Below are 21450 nucleotides of genomic sequence, written 5' to 3'. Positions count from 1 at the left end.
CTTGAAATACAACAGAAGTAAATGATTTGACTATACACAGAATAATTTTTAAATGGAAATTTTTCCCTCATAGTGTTAGTGGAACTTTAAGTTCTTATTTGATGTTTTAAATAGGTTTCTTAGAACTTGTGGTGTGTTGCTTGTTGTTTATGACATACTGCCATCTGGAGGCTTTTTATTTCAAGTTGCAGTATATACATGTTAACTGTTTTAAAAGAACGTTATTTAGGCAAACCACTCAGAAGTTATGAAATTTTGGTTTTGTGAATGCCCATGCAGACTTAATTTTGGCTTTTTGTGTCCACCCTGAATGAGGCAGGGATCCTGCAGGGGAAAAAAGAGTGAGATCACATAATGAAAAACTGCATCTTAATGTACAGGGGTGCAGACTTAAGGTTGCACAGGCAACTATACTGGCATTTCCTAATTTTTTTAATACTTCATTTAGCAATATATAATTTTTTATACGTAATTTACTTTGTGAACCCACTATGAGGTTAAAAAAATCTTCATACAAATATGATTTTCATATTGATAGTCTCTTTCTATTGTGGGATCTACCCTTAAAGAGTGTGCATTTTTTGTTTCTTGCAGCTTGATCATATATTATCCCCTCCATCTATGCTATTTCGGAAATCCAGCAACCCTGAAGTCTCTTCTGGCCCTCGAAAGTCATTCAAGTTTAAAAGACAGCTGAGTGAAGATGGAAGACCATTTAGAAGAGGAAGCCTTGGAGGAGCTTTGACTGGTGAGCATAGGAGGCCTGAAAACTAAAAGCATAGTTGATCTGTTTGGACCTGATTTCATTGAAAGTCTTACAGTGCCATCTTACACACATCTTGCCTCATTTATCTAAGGTGTTTTTCTCTCTTTCAAGCCCCTCAATAATTTTTTGTGTGTGAAAAGACTGGATCCAGCCATTAGCTGAGTTACTCTCTGAGCTACAGCAGCAATCTTAACCCAGAGGCCAGAGTTTTCAAGTGCTCAACCCCTCGTAGCTTTTAATTGTTCTCAGTGAAAGCTACAGAGTGGTGAATGCTTCTGAAATTTGGCCACATTGTTTAAGAGCCTAAATGGGAGCTATTGATTGCAGAGCTCTTTTGAAAATCTGGCTCTAGAGTCCACAAAATGAATATGTAAAAGTCAAGTGCAGCTAGGCACAATTTTTTTTATAATGATGACCCAGATAATAATAGGCCTGTCAGCCTGACATAGCCCTTGGGCCAGATGATGGAGTGGCTGATACAGGTTTGTATTAATAAAGAATTAAAGGAGGGTAATGTTGTTAATGCAGATCAGCATGGGAAATACATCTGGTAAAACTTACTTAATGTTTTTAGCGAGATTACAGGTTTGGTTAATAAAGGTTATAATGTGATGATAATGTTAGACTTCTGTAAAGTGTTTGGCCGCGTGACACTTGGATTAAAAAATAGAATGACATAACATTTACGTGGCACATAATAAATGCATTAAAACTGGCTAACTGATAGCTCTAAAAATGTAAACAAGGAGTAGTCATCAAGGGGGTGTATTTCTAGAGGCATCTGGCAGGGACTGGTTCTTGGCCCTATACTATTCAGCATTTTATCAATGATCTGGAAGAAAGCAAAATGATCACTGATAAATTTTGCAGATGATAACACAAATTGGGAGAGTGATAAATAATGAACAGGGTAGGTCACTGATTCAGAGTGATTTGTATTGCTTGGTAAACTGGAGCAAGCAAAAAATATGCCTGTTAATACAGCTAAATGTAAATATATAAATCTAGGAACAAAATAATATAGGCCATATTTATAGAAAATCCCGGGAAGCGCTGAGTTGGAAAAAAAAAATTGGGGTGTGTGGTGGATAATAAGATGAGTATGAGCTTCCAGTGTGACTCTGCCTACAAGATGCAGAAACATGGGAATCTCATGTAGGAGTAGAGAGGTTTTTTTCCCTCTGTATTGACACTGGTGAGATTGCTGTTCGAATACTGTGTCCAGTTCTGGTGCCTACAAGTCAAGAAGGATGTTGATAAAATGGAGAGGATTCAGAGAAGAGCCTTGAGAATGATTAAAGGATTAGAAAACATGCTTTATAGATAGACTCAGTGCTCAGTCTATCACTATTTATCTTACAAAGAGAACTTTAAGGGATGACTTGATTAAAGTTTATAAGTACTTATATGGAGGACAAATATTTAATAGTGCCAACCTAGCATACAAATATGTAACACGATCTAATGGCTGGAAATTGAAGCTCTACAAATTCAGACTGGAAATAAGGCGTATTATTACAGTGAGAAAAATTGAAACAATTTACTAAGGGTCATAGTGGATTTTCCCTGACCATTTTAAAATCAAGACTGGATGTTTTTCTAAAAGATCTGCTCTAGGAATTATTTTGGGGAAGTTCTGTGACCTGTAGTGTATAGCAGGTCAGACTAAATTAGGACAGTGGTCCCTTTCTGGCGTTGGTATCCGTGAATGATGAAATCTGCTAATTTTGATTAATGAAATTCAATTTTTCTAGCTCCTCGGACTTCGTAACTTATCAAACAGCTCTGATTCTCCTTATATATATGTTTAACTTATTACTGTTAGTTATCCTATCACTTTTCAGCTAAACTACTCACCATAATAAACACACAGCTCAGAGCCTTACTGTGTCCATTCAAGTCCATATTGTTCGGTTATGTCAAAAATTCAGAGAAGAAAATCAGATTAGAGAATGAGTGTCTCATTAATATTAAAAAATGTAAAATGAAAATCTGCATACCTCTAAATATATATGATTTTAATGGTGGTATTTTTTGGCTAATAATGATAATTGTCAACACAATGGATTGAAAAAATGACCTGAGCTGTCAGTTAGTACTTCCATCTTGGTGCCAATTCCAGCATTTTAAAATTTTAGTATTTATTCTACTTTTCACACCATTTTTTTGCTACTTTTGCTGTAACTTTGGTTTTGTCCAGTGGGGCTGAAAAACCTAACAAGAATCCAGAAATTGGCAGTGACTACAGTACAACCCAATTTATCTGACCCTCCCATAACCGTGTCTTCACATTTATCAAGCAACCAGGACTCTTAGGTCATAGACAGACAATCTCTCTCTTAGACATTAGATGGCGCTGCAGCATTGCATTTTCTCATTCTCCAGTTTATCTGGAGTTCTGATTATCTGGTCTGGCCCCGTCCAATTAGACCAATAAGCAGGGTTCTACTGTATGTTAATCATTAGATTAGAAGCAACTGGAACATTCCAAGGGTACAGTATCTATACATACTTGATAGAAAATAATATGAAACACTACATTGGCTCTTACATTACATGAGGGAAAAGATAGATAGACCCGACTACAGTAGAAAGTCAGTTGCATCAGAATATTAAAACAAACATGATTTAAGTTTCATTGGTATAAACAATACCATGTTCTTTGTGAGTCCTCTCTCATCAGGAGTTCTTTTATTGATCTTTCTAATACAAATTGTGTTTTCATGTTTTAATAGGTTTTAGTGACAGAAGTGTTTTTGTACCACACTTATTTGTAAGCTTAACTGCAGTATAGATGTGCATTATATCCAGCTTTTCCTGGCAAAAACTGCTCTGTAGACTAGCTCAATTGACTTAACTGATGCTTTCTGAAACTAGAGGTAGCCATATGCTAGTTGTGATTTCAGCAGATGCTTCTTGCCCTATAAACTAGAATAATGGTATTTGTGAATCAGATTTTCACTTTTTCCAGAGGAGTTAGGGGCTAGTCAGCATAACCAAGCTGTGAAACAAACTTACTGTGCCAACATAAATGTGCTGGTCTCTAACATGGTTTTTGAATTTCTGTTGGTCCTTCAAAAATGAAACAGATGTACATTTTGTCTGCTTGCAGTGTGTGATAAATAGCTTTAAAGTGAGGATTTGGGAACACAGTGAGTAATATAGTATTTAACTGCTTCATTACTAATGCACTTTCAATGAATTGAATAGCCTACAGGCTTTAGGCCCTTACAATGGCTTATACGTCTTAATAGCTCTCATGATGCTGATCAATTTAAATCTAAATCACTATGACTTCAGAAATGTCTAAACATTATTTTTAGGACTGTCTGAACTTTCACAAATCAACTTGGATCAGTGTATATCAAAAACATTTACAAGCATTCTTACAACTGCCTTGCAAGATAGGGTTGATTATTTCAGTGTTACTTTGTGTTCTTCCATTTACTTGTATCCACCTATTGTCTTGTTATATATTCTAGGTTACATGGTCTCTGGGGCCAGACGTTCTTTGTTCTCCATGTGTATTGTGCCTAGAATAATCCTTGATTTGGAGCTCCTAGGTGCTACCACAATACTAATAATAAAAATCAGGGGTACGCATTTTAGAGATGGCTAAAGTGAGGCATGTCAGGAGGCCTGACATGTCTTACGCCTGAAATTGTTCAGTTTTTAATTAGAGAGAAAAAAGTTAGTCCTCAATTTCTAATCCAGGATCAGTGCTTGGGAAAAGCTACTTGTACTGAATGCATTTGGTTCACCAAAGTGTGTCTAGACTTATCAGTTGGAAAGAAATTTAGTCTTTAAAAAATCACATACATCTGATTACTATGTTGCTTTATTCCCAGTTTTTATTAGTGGCCACTTGGCTGAGAACCACTGGCACAGCAGTAGAAATCACTAGCTTGGAAACAGTTTGGAATACCAGCTTCCAAATACAGTAGTATAAAACATAAGCTGCAATTCTAGCAGTTGAAGGTATCGCCTGCCAAAATGATGTAAAGAATTGAAGTGGCAGTGAGGACGGGAGAGCAGGAGGGAAAGATATTAAGTAGAATAACGTTCTAAGTCAGTCTGGGTGGTTTTTTGACCCAGGACTTTTCCAGGGCTGCATCATTCATGGTCCCATTGGCTGGCTGGGCTGGCTGTTGATACTGAGAGTCTGTGTGTGTCACCTGCCAATGCTTCCCTTGCACAATTGGCACAAGGAACCTCCTCAGCACTGGGAACTTCTTCAGCACTGTCTTCTTTATTGCAGTTGGTGCCATTGGTGTTACTATGGCAGCATTTAGCACTCACTGCCTTCCATGTGGCACCATCAGTCACCTTGATATTGCTGCTGACTTCAGGGTCAATACCACTTCCAGCACCGGAAATGACAGAGGCATACTCAGGGCTGTCAGCACCAGTTCCCTCTTCATCTTTGGCTATGGATGAGTCAGACTGGTTACTTGCACCCTCTGGACTGGCTCTGCCTTTGTCCTGTGAAGCTTGGGATTCCTCAGCATCTAGGGCATGATCTTCCTCTTTTTGCTCTCCATTGCCTGACCTGCATCAGGGGCTGTTCATGGAGTGTTTTGGGTACCAGGATCGGCGCTCGTCTCGTGGTTGGGACATGAGCCCTGTAGCTCAGGGCCTACTAGCCACCAATGCACTATTCATATTAGTGGCCTCCTTGGAACTGATGGATGCTCCTCACTCATGGAGGCTCCGCCCCTCATCTTGCTCTAAGGTGAGATTACTGTCCAGGTCTTCTGTGGTGACCGTCAGTCTGCCACAGGCCCAGGCACTGGTGAACCTTCGCCTCATGGAGCCTCCAGAGTCATCCTGTCCAGATCTGTCAGTCCTGGAGCAGGATCCTGCTTTAGCACGGTTAACTGCTTAATCTTCTACCCTGGATGAGTCTCTGAAGGATAGACTCTTCTCTTCTTCGGTATTGGAGGATTTCAAGGCACACCAGGACCTTTTTGCAGTACAGGGCAGCTTCCTTGGATATTCAAGCAGAGTTCCTGCAGGAGAATACCTGTAAGTTGTTGGATATCCTGCAGCCATTTGCCTCAGGGAAAGTAACTCTTCCTGTTAAGATTCTCTGTAGCACACTGGCTTTGGTACTGCCAACTGTGAAGCACATGCAGAAATGGCACTTAATTCTGGTGAAGGGATTTGAGGGTGTCAGATTCCCTGGTTGTAACCACAGTGAATGATTAGAGCGTGGCAGGGCAGATTTAAGTCCACTTCCATGGAGAAGGACTCTAAATGGATGGACCTGGTGGGTAGGAAGCTTTATATTTCTTCTTCTTTGCAGATGGACATTGCTAACCAGCAGGTGGTGCTGTCCAAATATGGTGTGAATTGGATGGCTGTGTTTAAGTTTGCAAACCAGCTGCCTGAAGCCTCAAAAGGACTTTCGAGCCTTTATCATCGAAGGCTGCTTAGTGGTGAAGACTTCATTGCAGTCTGTTTTGGACATTGTGGATACTTTGGCCAGAGTGATGGCCTTGGCAGTGACTATGAGAAGGGGGTCCTGGTTGCAGATTCAGGCACATGTCCCTATGTGCAGCAGGCCACCCAGGATTTGCCGTTTGACAGCTAAGTGCTTTTTTGGACAAGATGGATGAGACTCCGCATTCCTTCAAGAACTCTAGGGTACCCTATGGTGCTTGGGGATGTGATGTATATATTAGCAGTGCAAAGGCACCACTATGGTGGTCAGCAGCAGCAGTAGTTCTGTCTGCAGTGCATATTTGGGCAGCCTTTCCTTCCCTCGATGCATGTCACGCTTTTCTGGGCTGTACTGGGGCTTGGTGGTTCAGATACTTAGCGACAATATTACTGTATCACAAAATGTATTATGTGAACAGATAAGGGGGAGCCACTCCAGGATGCTCTGCCAAGAGGCAATCCGGTTGTGGCAGTTCTGCATTGAGAAGAGTATCACTTCGATAGCTGACCACTTGCCCAGGGTCCAGAATCATCTTGTGGAGAATCTCAGCGGAATTCTTCCCTGACTCACAAGTGGTCCCTGAAGATAAGTATCTTCTGGGTCATCCACACAGCTTGAGGCATTCCAATGATCAACCTGTTTGCTATGAGGGACAACAGGAAACTTCATCTGTTCTGCTCTCGAGGGGGCCTCAGTCCAGGCTCCCTGTCCAATGCTTTCTATCTCAGCTGGCAGTTGGCTCTCCTGTATGCTTTTCTCTTGATCATCCCACATGTCATCCTCATGATGAAGGCAGACTGGGCCAAGCTCATTCTCATTGCCTCAATGTGGCTGAGGCAGTGCTGGTTCTCTTACTTCACACTGTCAATTCAGCCTGCCATACCCCTTCCTCTCCATCTCGACCTACTCACAGAATCATGGTCACACCTTACATCCCATGCTCAGCTCCCTGCATCTCATCGCTTGGCTGCTTCATGGCTGAATGAGGAGGAAGTGTGGTGTTCGGCTGCTATTCAACAGTAGAAAGCCCTCTTCCAAAATGGCCTATTTGGCTAAATGAAGTGGTTTTCGGTGTGGTGATTGGCCACAGAATTCAACCAGTGCTGACTTCTGTCCAGGACATCTGTCTCCATCATCCAGTCTGAGATCCTGTTCCTGTGTGGGACCCTAACACGGTTCTAGCAACTTTAATGGGACCATATTTGAGCCCCTGGCATCTTATCCCTTTCTGCTTTTGTGTCAGAAAACTTCATTCTCCTGCAAGGAGAGTCTGTGAATTGCAGTCTTTGATGGTAGAGCTTCCTTATACACAATTCTCTAAGATCAAAGTGATTTTTAGGACCAGACCCCCAATTTTTGTCCAACGGGGTTTTCTCAGTTTCATTTGAACCAGGCAATATATTTGTCTGTGTTCTTTCCTAAGCTGCTTTCATCTCTGGAGGGAGCAGTGCCTCCATATGTTAGATGTCACCCAACATCTGTCTGGACTGTTCTAAACTATTTTGTGTTTTGCCTCAACTATTTGTGTCGCATGCAGATCGTATGAAGAACAAGCGGTCTCTTCAGACTATCTCTACATGGTTAACATTCTGTATCAAGACTACATATGAAATAGCTTTGATTGTGACTCTTCAGTGGCTGTGAACTCATTCTACGAGAATGCAAGCGATGTCAATGGTGTTCCTTAATAATGTCTCAATTTTGGACATTTGAAGGGCTGCTACGTAGTCATCCATCCATACATTTATGAACACTACAGCATCTTCCAGAGTGGATGCAAGCTTTGGTAGAGAGGACTCGCAATCCTTGATTAGACAGACTCCAAGCCCCACCTCCTGGGGTGGATACTGCTTTTGAGTCATCTAAGTGGAACACACAGCCGCAGCTACTCAAAGAAGAAATTGTTGCTTACTGTAACTGTGATTCTTTGAGATGTGATGCAGATGTGTATTTCTCAACCCATCTTCTATCCCTTCTGCATCAGAGTCTAGTCTCTGGAAGTTCAGTGTGAAGGAACTGAGCGATTGAGATGGCGCTGCCTCATATAGCCAGGGCAGAGGCTATGAAGATGAGCTGCTAGGCAAAATTCTCTGGCTCTGGTGTGCTGGCCACGCACATACCTACTTGGTATATACATCTGCACCACTTCTTGAAGAACCAGCGTTGCAGTAAGTAATTGTTTCATACCTGACCAGATGCTTTTCAGTAGTATAAGGCAAGTATTTCTAGCTCGAATGGCTTGTAATAACATCGAATAGTAATTTTATTACTAGTTTAACAGTGTTTTAGTGCTGAGTAGAAAATAGTAAGTGCTGCTAGTACTAATAGTAATGTACTGCAGGCTACCTTGAGTTTCATTCTTTGGTAAAAACACAATTTTGAACCATCAATGAGTGTTATCACTAACAAAAAAAAATTTTTAAATTACACTGGTCTATATGAAATGTGATATAGGTCTCTTACAGGAGTATAATTTTATTAAAACACTATTAAAAGTAATTAGACATCTCTACTCTTTCAGGAATAGATTTTAGTTGAAGTATTTGTGGGCAGAAATGCTGTTGGTCATATTACAAAACAAATAAAAATGCTTTGTACAGTGTATCTAATAAAGTTCATACAAACTGAAAAGGTTTAAAATGGAAATATGCTATTTTCTAATGGCTAAAATCAAATTGAGACTCTTTCATAAGAGGGATTTAAAAGGAGGAAGAATATGACTACGCTTGTGGATCTCCACTAGATCTATAACTGTTTCAAACTCTCCTCCCACCCTCCCTTCCCCAGTTCAAAGAACCTGTAACTAAACAGCATTTACCTGTGGTGCACTTTCCCTCCTTATTACAGGAAGTGTACGGTAGTCAAAGTTCTCAAAACATGAAAAGTAATCTGAGCCACCACATGTGAGAATGAATGGTCTACTTTCACTGTTGAAAACCATTAAGCAGTTCCTGGTCCCTCCTTTTACTGACAAATAGTGCCGCCTCTGATGAGGGGTACCTACTAGTCAGTACTGAAACACACAGTAGGTTAGCAGGTCCTCAAGAAACAATAACTTGATGCTAATTATCGTGCTAATTACTGCTCTGTCTAATCTTTTATTCTTGAGCAAAATGCCATTTCCAGCAGTGTCCAATATTATAACTGCCCCATATAGACCCTGCTGTCATGCTCTAAAAGGTAGTTTGAGTTGCCACTGGCAGTGAAGCTATCGCATCAGTGCTAGCCCTGCCTTCCTCACCCACTGAGGTGCCTAGCCCCTGTTGCCACCCATAGTGCCATGGCTCCACTGCTGTTGTTCGAGCTAGCTTTGATGTATGTAGATCAAAGCTAACTTGTGTACACCTACACATCTATCACACCTTCCCAGCTGCAGTGTAGACATACCCTTAGGCACAATGTACATTAGAGAGAGTGCAATATACCTTGCTACCAGTTCACTCCCACTCTACATCTAGGGACTGTATGCCTGAACATCTCACAGCTAACCACCACTCCCAGGGGAGAACATGTCAATCAGATCTTGCACAGGAGACATTAATTTTTTTGGTGAACTAATATTTAAACAAATAAAAATTCAATTTTAAATAATTTTTTTTTAAAATCAACTCTTTTTGGACCAAGCAATATATTTGTCCTTTTCTTTGTGAGAACCTAAATGTATTTAAAAACAAACAAAACCCCCCCACACAGCCTGGCTTTTAAATTGGTTTCTTAAAAATTCCAGTGGCATGGAGATTGGGGCTTTAAAACTTGTTTCTGTTGAGGGGAAAAAATGGTTAATTTAAAAGCTGCTTTTCTGCAGTGGCTGGTTTTCCTGAGCAGCAATAACGTCAAAGGGTTCCCTACAATCATAGGGTTTGGGGGTTGTTAGTATCAACAGAGCTTCTACAGGCTATAGTCTGCTGTGTTCAGAGACATTTAAATGGCATTCATAGCAGAAAATAGTGCATTTGTCTTCCCTTGCCCCACCCAATAGGTGTGCCAGTCTGATGGAGGTTAATGTGGCTAACCAGTCCCAACATGCAAACTAAGATGTGTTTAACTTCCTTGGTCCATTGTTTATCAGGCTAATGTACCACAGTGAATTATCATAAAATTATTTAACAGATGTTTTTGTTCAGTTTGTCCAGTTGCTCTGAGACATTACCTTTCTACTTTACCCTTAAGATTCAATTACATGTCATTGTCAGGGGTTTAAATTCTGTGTTGTATTGTGGGTAATTCAGTGATCTTCCTATGCTATCCTGTTAGAGAGTTCCATCTCTTCTACTCCACAATTCCTTCTCAAGTACTGAGAAACGTCTGTGGTGCTGTACAGAGCTATGGGTGCTATTCTTTCCCACTGATGCTGAGGGGAGATATTCAGTGTTTTGAGAGTAAACTTTCTCATTTTCCTTTAAAATATTATCTTATGCAACTGCCTTGCTTGCTTAGATGCTTTTTTGTTTGTAAGTTTATTATTTCATGTGTTGGTCCTAATATAGAGTAGATATGTTAAAAGATCTAATTATTAGCTGAAAAAGAACGTTTAAGTTCTTTCTTTCTTGGTTATCAGCTTTAATGCTGTTCAGTGTTTCAAAGAACCCATTATAATTCTGTCCTTTTTTAATTAGCCAAGTTCTCTGTTGTTTAGATGGTGGTGAGATCAACTGTAGGTAGACATCAGCTGCAACTTAATTATTGAGAAGTAATGCAGATATTTCTTTACATACTAACAATACTTGGCACATGTATTATAGCACCTTTCTTCCAAGGATATCAAAGCATTGTACAATAATTAAGCTTCACCATTACCTAATGGAATGAAAAGCATGAATTTTAGAGATGAATAAATCAAAGCTGCCAAGTTAGCTTATTTTGTGTGACACTTATGCATCTTGCAAGCCTTTTCATGCCTCTTCAGGCAAAATCTCTCGTTAGAAACTCTTTCCAAATAGTCTTTGGCCTCTGTGAAGGTGCATGGAACTGGGAGATAGAAGATTATGGTTTCTGATGGTACTTCTGCTGGTAGGTGTTTAATATATCTGTGCCGTTCACAGCTCTCTGCTGTTGGCCTGATTGTTATATTGCTACCATGTAGGCAGGCAACTGTGTTTGATTCACTTTACAAATAAGTAACTGAGAGGTTGTGAGAAGTGACATCAGAGAGCTGAGCTCTCTGATACGACCTGCGGCTTATTCACTTTGACATATTCTTTTTAAAAGGCAGTGTGGCTATCGATGTGCTTGGCTATGCTGTCCTGAACTATTCTTCTACCCACTAGGCCAAACTCTGCCAGAGCCAGGAATAGAGCCCAGTAATCCTGATTTTCCAATATGTCAGAAACTTCAGTGACTGCATTTTTGCCATGTTTTTCTGGTATTGGTGCTTCCCAAGCAAGGTAGAAAGGAGAAATGGATACTATTCCCTTCTGTGTACCATCAGAATTGTTTACTACGCCCGACTATGGTACCTATTAATTATTCTTGTACAGGTCACTGAAGGCAGTGGAGTTGCATAGATGTCATTGGGGATATACTGTGAAGACAATAGGGTGGTACAGGTTCTGGAGCCAGAAGTAGGCTTGCACAGCCGTAATTATTGGGCATGATGCATGGAAGGCACAGTAATCTGTTTGCGAACTAAACAAGACTTGAGTTTGACTGGAAACTTATCTTGTGTTTTGGTTTTTTAGACATCAATGTAGGGTTTTTTCCATTCCATACGTGCTTGAGCAAGGGCATATCCCAAATGACTTTCATCTTACTAAGGCACCGAATGAGTGAAAACCCAGATGTTTGTTCATGTTAGTCTGTGTCGTTTTTTCACATTTTCAGTCAGCACTCCCTGACAGTAGCTGGAGGGGTATCATTTATGCAGCTGCTGAGAGAAGATGACAGACTCCTTTTCAGAGAGTACAAGCATTCAGTTGTAAAGGGAGAGGATTCAGTAGCAAGGCAAACCACGACCCAGAAACCCATTCCAAGAACTGTCAGGCACTTACTAAGGCACTCTGTTGGTTTGTGTTGAACTGTTTCCAGTAGCAGCAGAGAGGGAAGAAGTAGAAGGAATTTTACCTGTTACGTGATGACAAACTGAAAATAAAACTGATTTTGTGTCTGCAATATTTAAAAAGCTGTATGCAGACAAAGTGAATACATTCTGCCATGAAGTACAAATATTTATAATTTTAGAAAGTGTTTTTGATGCACTAATGACTGAGATGATGTTAGCTTGAATTTGTCATTGTCGCTTTCAGTTGTCGTTCAGGTCTTTAATCAGCTCTTATAGTAAGGGATAAATTTATTTTCTTGTGTGCCCCAGCTAGATAATCATCCAGTTCTTTGACATTAGTATGTCTGAATCCTGCATCAGATGATCAGAAATTAGAACAGAAAAACTGTATGCCTGTCTCATTATTTTGCTTTTAACTCCTCCATTGCTGCTTAATTGTGCTTGTGTCAACAAAAGGCTTGAAGTTTACTATTGAGATCAAAGCATACTAAAGCAGCTCCAGCAGAATATCTGATTATCATCTAATAACAAAGGGTTCTTAATAAACGTGACTTGCAAAAGGTGGGGAAGAATGGGGTTTTAAACCCCTTTTAGCTGTTTTATGATATATAAAGATGACCTGAAAGTTATTTAAATCTTCCCCCTCTCTCTGGTGTTTTTATTAGAAACCAAGGTCTCATTTACATTGTTTCTTGGAGGACTCTGTAGATTACTTGAAATTGGTACCATGCAAACGAAATCTAACTAATTGAGAATGTCTGTCTAAAATTCTGCTGCTTCTTATTGTGGTGTCCCCAGGGGTGCTTCACTCCAGGTGCACATGCACCTTTAAGAGATTTTTGGATAGCAATGTGTGTTCAACCCACACGTGTCCCACTCAGCCCTTGTGCCCCTCACCGGGGCTATATAGCGCTGTGTGGGCAAATCACCTTCAATTCCTTCTCAACCACCTTGACCGAACACGGAGCCTTAGCAGAGTCTCAGTTGAGCTTACCTCAAATGTGATCCCTCTCTTAATATACTAAGCACTTTAGTTTCTTCTAGTTATACTCACTATTAGAATAGTGGTGATAGTAGTTTTAGTTTATAAAAATCTTAAAATTTACATAGCAGTTTTTTTTTATAAGGACCATTATCCTTGTAATAGTTTCTCCCCTCCTGAGGACTTTATATTGCTGGGAGGGCATACCCAGTTCTCTTGGTTTTAAATGCTGCTCGGAGGCTATCCTGGTGAGTGACTGGCACCACTAGTATATTTGTTGTCTAGCACTTCTGGGGGATGTGAGAGTCTGACTTTTGTCTGGTGTTAAAATCTAGGGCCAGAAAGAACTGGGAGATGAAACTCTCTCTCCTCGTGATGGAGAGCTCTCTCTGCCCGACTTCTGGTGCAGGCCAGAAGGCCCTTCCTTTACACTGGTCACTGAAAAATGTCAGCCCCTCAACCACTTCAGTGTTACTCTCTCCGAGGGCATCTAAGAGTAAGAGCCAAGAATCCTCTCATAAAGTCTCTGAAGTGTGGACCCTGCATTCTGTTGTGGGTGGTGTCTCCAACTTTAATATCCAAGGTTCGGAGCAAGATAAGGAAAGACAAGACCAGGGTTATTCTGGTAGCCCCAACGTGGCCAAGGCAGACATGGTTCCCTTACGTCATCTAGCTGCCCATTTGTTCACTAATCACTCTCCATACTGTTCCTCGTTTTCTCCCTCAGGAATCCAGGTGAATTCTTCACCCCAATACCAGAGTTCTTCACCTCAAAGCATGACTGGTTGATAGTTTGCAGGATTAGAAACAACACATTTGAAGGAAATGATAAGAGTACAGTTACACAGCAGTAAACAGTATGCTTATTACACTTACCTGCAAAAATGGACAATATTCAGCCATTGGTGTGACCTAAGATACATTCTACCCTCTTCCTCTTCGCTGTCAGACGTAACAGACAATGTCCTAGAATTGACAAACTTGGGGTTGTCACCGAGTTGTAGTATGGTTCATTTGACAGTCATTATGACTTTCCACTCCCTGACAGAAAAGTTTTTCCTGTTTGCCAATCCAGCGGCGAAATTCCACAAGGGGTTGAGAAATCTTTTTACACAAGTCAAATGCCCTACCCTGACTTGGACCTCAACTTGATCTTAGATGCCACAAGCCTACCATTTGAACCTGTGGTTATCTGCTCCTTCCTCCATTTATTGATGAAAACAGCATTTCTGGTAGCCATTACTTCGGCGTGACAATTTAGGGATATAGGGGTTCTTATGTCATACTGCCCTTTCACAGTGTTTTTCAAGAACACAATCACATTACGACCACATCCCAATTTTTTTTACCAAAAGTATCCTCTGCTTTCCACATTAACCAGCCTGTTCATCTCTCAGTTTTCTTCCTTAAACCATACTGAGTAAAGAGGATGAGCACACTCAATGTCAGAAGGACTTTACTTTTTTATCTTGACAAGACTAAACCATTTAGAAAGTCTCCCAGATTGTCTATTGCAGACTGATCTAAAGGATTGACAATTTGCAAGCAAAGACTCTCTGGATGCATGTTGGACTGCATTGCTTGTTCTCAATGTCAGGGTCTCCGACCTCCTTCGAGAGTGTGGACTCATTCGATGAGCTCTCTTTTATAGCCTTTCTGAAGAATGTTTTCATTACTGTATGTAGAGCCATGACTTGGATCTCCTATGCATACTGCATAATGTTCAGAAAAGTCCCCCCATGACTCAACTTCTGATACCATGTTTGGCTCTGGTGTGCTTGCTTCATTTTTGGACTTGACCCCGAAGCACCCTCCCCTTGCCCTTAGAGGGTGCTGCTTGGTGATCACCTATAGTGGAGCACATCTCCGTAGGAAGAGACATCCTGAAGAACCACAGTTACTGCACAGGGTGAGTAACCTCTTCTTTTTAATATCTATTTAACTCATGTCTGAGAAACATTCTTGGGAAATTTTTTTGTTAGTCTTTCAGTTAGTGACTAATAATCCATAAATGATGATGGAATTCTCGAACAAGAGCAAAGGTGAGAGGCTATTTTATTATTGGTTCCTCATACACAGCTTCCAGATATATGTAGCCATTCATCACACTTTAAGCTTCATGTTATAATATTTTGTACCTGCGGACAACATAGGTCTGGCTGTGGAGCCAATCTAGAAGATTGAGGAGTGGTACAGTACTAAAGAGCCCTAAACGCTGCTCTTGTCATTCATAAATGTCCTCAAACAGCAGAAGCTATATTTTCATTTGCTAGCCCTATGGGAGAAGATATATAATCCCATCTCCTTTTGTAATTCCCATGAGGTCAGTGACCCCAAACCAGGAGTTAGTGGAGAATTGTGGTTCAGGAAAACTGACAGAAGAATTTCAAGGATTTTTTTATGGAAATTGAACTGAGTAACTGTGAACGTTGCTAAGACCATAAAAGTAGAACAAAAATACACCCCAAGCACAATTTATTGCACAGTCTGTTATAGTCTGGTGGTGTTCTAAAATGTTGCAGCCAAAAGTTATCTTTTCTGTGGAGAAATTTTTAAGATGCTTCTGCAACATTTTATCTTTGCCAATTTGAATTTATTTATTCAAAATAAATGCAACCATCTTCATCCTTAACCTTAATGCTGGAAGGCATCAGAGCCTATGGCAAATTACTTTATAGTTTTTGTGTCATAAAATTTATATGGAGGTCTTGGCAGGGGATGTTGTGGTATTCTGCCTAAACTGTTTCTTTCCATTCTTGCTTTGATCCTCAAATCTTGGTGTTTCTGTCATACCCATCATTGTAGTATCAGAATCGTGACCTTAATATTCTCCTAGTGTTGTTGTGGGTAAGGAAAAATTTTGAGGGAGGAGGGCAGAAATGGGGGTGTCTGTGGTAGGGGTTTGTGGTAGAATGGATAAACAGTGCAATTTTAGCAGTTGCACCAAAGCTGTAAAGCTGCTTGGAAAATGGGATCTGTTTGCTTTTTCCTTCCATATATTTTGCCAGCAGTATTCGTCCAGATCTGTCATTTCTCCAAGTTTAGACATCTCTAACCATTTATTCTGCTGAATTGTATTTCACTACAGTTAGGATGGGGAAGCAGAGTTGTAAATAATAGCTTTGGGCTGTGATTTTACATCATTTAGACATCACTGCCACATACAGGCAGGGTAATAATGATATTGCGGCAGACACTTTCAATACAGAAGTTATTTTAAAAGCAACTATGATGGGGTGTACCAGCCCCAAACTGCCTAAGAAGGGATAACAGCTAGTGAGTTCAATCAGTGACACCTTGATACATTTTCTGTAGATGTTTCTGGAGGGTGGCGTTAAAAGGGAGAACCCAGGTCAATTGGTGGCTGACCAAGAAGGGGAGTGGATCTCCAGTTCTCACCCTATGAAGGAAGCCTAGCTGGAGCCAGGAATCTAAGTTAGATTACAGCCTGTCAGGGCTTCTGGGGCTAGGGAGGGGTGGGGAGGCAGGGTGGCAGGTAGGTCTGAATCAGGGAGCCCTGATGAGTGTTAATTAGAAAAGACTGTTTCTGAGTTGAAGAGCTGGGTCCAGCTCCAAACTGGGAAGCGATGACTCTCCTTTGATTTTGTTACATTTGTTTTGTTTTGGAGCTTGGATACTCCAGAAGGAGTGAAACTTTGGCATTATGTAGCTGTTTTGATTAAATCACCATAACACCAGACTATGTTGGAAGTGACTGCTGACCACTGAAGCCCTGAAGACTGATCAGTGACACAAATGGCCACAAAACAGTGCTGTGGAGGCCAATCTAGTTGTTTGCTTATCTTAAAAAAAGCTGGAGGGGTTTGGAAGGCATCAGAGCCTACAGCAAATATTTTATAGTTTTTGTGTCATAAAATTTTGGTAAGTTTCAAAACTATTTGGAAACAATTTAATCAACATTTTAAACTGTTCTTCCTTTTACCAGATGTGTGTTAACATGTGCCGTTCCACTGGAACAAATGTATGCATCTTTGATTGTTAAGAAATTCCCTTTCACATATTGGAAGGGCAAGAATGGAATTTATTACAAGCCTGGAATTGATTAACATTATTTCTGGAATTAAGATAATTTACATGAATTTGAACAAAGTACAATTCAATCCTTGGAGGAGGAGAATGCAGGTTGTGTAAATTTTTGGGTGGAAGATAGATGTGCTAATACTGGAGACTTGACTGTGAACCCCTTTCAGTTGAGAGGGACATGGGATATTTGGGTACAAATTCACAGATACAAACCTCTTTTTGTCTTGGTCTGATCCAGAACTTGAAGTGTCCCATTTCCAGATTCAGTTTGGCCAAGGTGGTCGAAATCCTTCTAAACAATCTTTGTATGATGCTTCTATTATAAACAGCTTGAAAGATTTGCTACTGAATCTGGCCTTAAAGTCTGAACTTGATTTACATCTCAACACCACAGCTTCAGCCCATCTTAAAAAATGAAGGCAAAGATACAGACAATTCCCTTGTGGGGAATTTCCTGTGTATGTAGAGGTGATATTTTTAAATTCTAATCTGCTGCCATTGAGTGGGCTTCTACTACATTCAAAATCATTCACCAGATTCTGAAAGCTAAATAAATAAATACAATAACTTGCCACAAAATTTCTTCCTCTGAATACTGGGTTTCCTGTCAAAATTGTTGCACCTTATAGTGACTGTCAGTCCTGAATCAGTGACATGTTTGATGATAAACTATCAGACCTAAATCTTATCTAGAAAGGAGTGATTCCAAATTTACCAGTGGAAATATAGCGCTTGTTTCTGTTCCTGGTATGTTGTGAAATACAGCATCAGACCTCATATGTGGGACATTGTGAATACAAAACTATTTTAGATAATTTAGCTATTTTAGATATTATTTAAAAGTTTTAGAAACCGTAATAGTTGTTTTTTCTTTTCCTCAATATATTGGGCATTTGGTCTCAGGGTTCTAAGGAGGGAGGGAGAATTGTTTTACATATAGGCTGTTATTTAAAACATAGCATATTCAGAACACAAAATGAGTTGAAAGGCTATAAAAGCACTTATTTGAGATAAACTCCATAGCTCCCTTGTATTTAAAGTCATGTAACTAAAACGATTATTCTGTATTTACAGTAACTTAATTGTAACATTTCAAACATTTTTTTAACCTGTTCTGCTTATACCATTTAAAAATCAATAAATATTATAAAATTTCTTTAGGTCCAGATTTATAAAGGTATTTAGGCATCACTATGCTCCGTGTTGCAATACCTGACTGATTTAGGAGATTGCATCTCATTTTCAAAAGGGATTTGGGCACTTAGGAATCTAAATTCAATTGACAGTTGATGGTATTTAGATTCCTATGTGCCTAAATCTCTTTTGAAAATTAGATGTATGCTCCTAAATCAGTTATGCATTGCAACACTGAGTACAGGGATGTCTAAATACATTTAAAAATCTGGGCCTTAGTCTCCATTTGACCTATTGGCAGTTGGTGGCTGGAACTGGGTACAAGGGGATGACCAGAATAGTTTTTCTTTTTTTTTCCTTTCCCCTTTCTCTTTTCTTTTGTTTATAAACTGTACTAAAAGATTCAGTGAAGTGGATGTATGGCAGCTCATCCCAGGATTGCACAAACCTCATGTTACCGTTGGTTTGAAGAACTGCTGAGGGATTCTTTCTGCAAAGGGCTAGCATCTCTTTTAGATACCTCAAAAATCAGTGCTGAAGCACTCTTGTTTTGAGCTCCCGAGACTCTGATGCCTGTCCTTGAGTAAAGGGGAATAAAGAAATGAAAGTGGAAAGGCCCTCCATGTTCTGAATGTCTTGCTCATACATTACTTCTGTTTGTCACTGCTGTTCAGTGAGGTAGACTGGAGCTTCCATTTAAACCAAGGTCTCTTGAGCAAGAAACATCAAGTGGTTGTCCAAACCACCTTCTAACAGGTTTCTTGTTTACTTGTATATTGTCACTGACTGTGGCCTGGTCTACACGATGCGTTTAAACCGATTTTAGCAGCCTTAAACCGATTTAACAGTGTACTCATCCACACACTACGAGGCACTTTATATCGATATAAAGGGCTCTTTAAATCGGTTTCTGTACTCCTCCCCGACGAGAGGAGTAACGCTAAAATTGGTATTACCATATTGGATTAGGGTTAATGTGGCCGCAAATCGACGGTATTGGCCTCCGGGCGTTATCCCACAGTGTACCACTGTGACCGCTCCGGACAGCAATCTGAACTTGGATGCAGTGGCCAGGTAAACAGGAAAAGCCCTGCAAAATTTTGATTTTCATTTCTTGTTTGCTCAGCGTGGAGCTCTGATCAGCACGGGTGGCAATGCAGTCCCAAATCCAAAAAGAGCTCCAGCATGGACTGTACGGGAGATACTGGATCTGATCGCTGTATGGGGAAACAAATCTGTTCTATCAGAGCTCTGTTACAGAAGACGAAATGCCAAAGCATTTGGAAAAAAAATCTCCAGGCTACACAGTGCTGCGTGACAAGCGTAACGGGAAGCCAGAGACTCAAATGGACGCTCATGGAGGGAGGGAGTCGGAACTGAGGACTCCAGCTATTCCACAGTCCCCAGCAGTCTCCGAAAAGTATTTGCATTCTTGGCTGAGCTCCCAATGCCTGTAGGTTCAAACACATTGTCCAGCGTGGTTCAGGGTATAGCTCGTCAATGTACCCCCTCCCTCCCACCACGTGAAAGAAAAGGGAAAGTAATCGTTTCTTGACTTTTTTCAATGTCACCCTGTGTCTACTGAATGGTGGTGGTAGACGCGATGCTGCAGCAGTGAAGAGCAGTATCTGCTCTTCTCCCCTCCCCGGTGGCAGACGGTACAATATGACTGGTATCTGTCATCACCATCAGCCCGTGCTTGATAACTGCTGAATACGCCTGGCTGGCCTCAGGAGCACCTGGATAAAAATAGGAATGATTCCTGGTCATTCCCAGTAGATGGGACAGAATGGCTGGTAACCGTCCTCATCATAGCAACTGGGGGCTGAGCTCCATCAGCTCCTCCCTTTCCTGTGTAAAGAAAAGATTCTGTCCTGCCTGGACTATCATAGCAGCGGCATGCTGGGCTCCTCTCCTCCACACCGCTTAATGTCCTGCCTGGACTGTCATAGCACCGGGAGGCTGCCTCCCCCTCATTTTATCTCACTAACAAGTCACTGTTTCTTATTCCTGCATTCTTTATAACTTCATGACACAAATGAGGGGACACTGCCACGGTAGCCCAGGAAGGTTTGGGGAGGAGGGAAGCAATGGGTGGGGTTGTTGCAGGGGCACCCCCTGTGAATAGCATGTAGCTCATCATTTCTGCGGGATCTGACATGGAGTAGCTGTGCTCTCTGATACACTGGTTTTCTAGTACACTTGTCCCATATTCTAGGCAGGATTGACTCTATTTTTAGAAACCATAAAGGAGGGATTGACTTGGGGAGTCATTCCCAGTTTTGCTTTTGCACCCCTGGCCTATCTCAGCCAGGGGCACCCATGATAGCAGCAGACAGCACAGAAGGACAGATAACCATCATCTCATTGCCCAGTTACATTGGCAGCAGATGGTACAGAACAATTGGTAACCATCTCTGCTATCATGCAAAAGCAAATGAATGCGGCTGTGTAGCGCTGGAGTATCGCCCCTGTCTGCGGCATCCAGTACACATATGGTGACTGTAAAAAAACAACAGCTGAATGGGCTCCATGGTTGCCATACTATGGCATCTGCCAGGGCAATCCAGGGAAAAACAGCGCGAAATGATTGTCTGCCGTTGCTTTCCCGGAGGAAGGAATGACTGACGACATTTACCCAGAACCACCCGTGACAATGATTTTTGCCCCATCAGCCACTGGGCTCTCAACCCAGAATTCTAAGGGGCTGGGGAGACTGCGGGAACTACGGGATAGCTACGGAATAGGTACCCACAGTGCAATGCTCCGGAAATCGATGCTAGCCTCAGACCATGGACGCACACTGCCAAATTAATGTGCTTAGTGTGGCCGTGTGCACTTGACTTTATACAATCTGTTTTATAAAACCGGTTTATGTAAAATCGGAATTATCCCGTAGTGTAGACGTACCCTGTAACTCATGGATTGTGGTGTTGATTCTCTACATTTATTTCCTCAACATATGTAATTGTACAGGAGAAGAAAAATCAGACCTCCAAAGAGCAAATAATTAAACAAGTCTGAGAATAAAATACAAGCAATCATTTTTCGAACTACCAGAAAGATTTTAACTACCATAGGTT

General features: G+C 40.9%; 1 protein-coding gene across 3 annotated transcripts in view; it reads left to right on the top strand.

The window, feature by feature from the left end:
- The window catches only part of MAST4 (microtubule associated serine/threonine kinase family member 4), a 342363-nt gene that overhangs the window by 14832 nt on the left and 306081 nt on the right, over window positions 1-21450 (top strand). For 2 of the 3 annotated variants that reach the window (XM_030566020.1, XM_030566019.1), the window contains exon 1: window positions 598-748. In XM_030566020.1, the coding sequence (XP_030421880.1) occupies window positions 622-748 (127 nt within the window). In that variant the 5' untranslated portion in view covers window positions 598-621. Of the gene's footprint in view, window positions 1-594; window positions 749-21450 lie in introns of those variants that run through there. The other variant, XM_030566014.1, reaches the window with a different exon arrangement.

Source organism: Gopherus evgoodei, chromosome 6, assembly GCF_007399415.2.
Source record: "Gopherus evgoodei ecotype Sinaloan lineage chromosome 6, rGopEvg1_v1.p, whole genome shotgun sequence".
Lineage (NCBI taxonomy): Eukaryota > Metazoa > Chordata > Testudines > Testudinidae > Gopherus > Gopherus evgoodei.
This window is presented reverse-complemented; position numbering and strand designations above follow the sequence as displayed.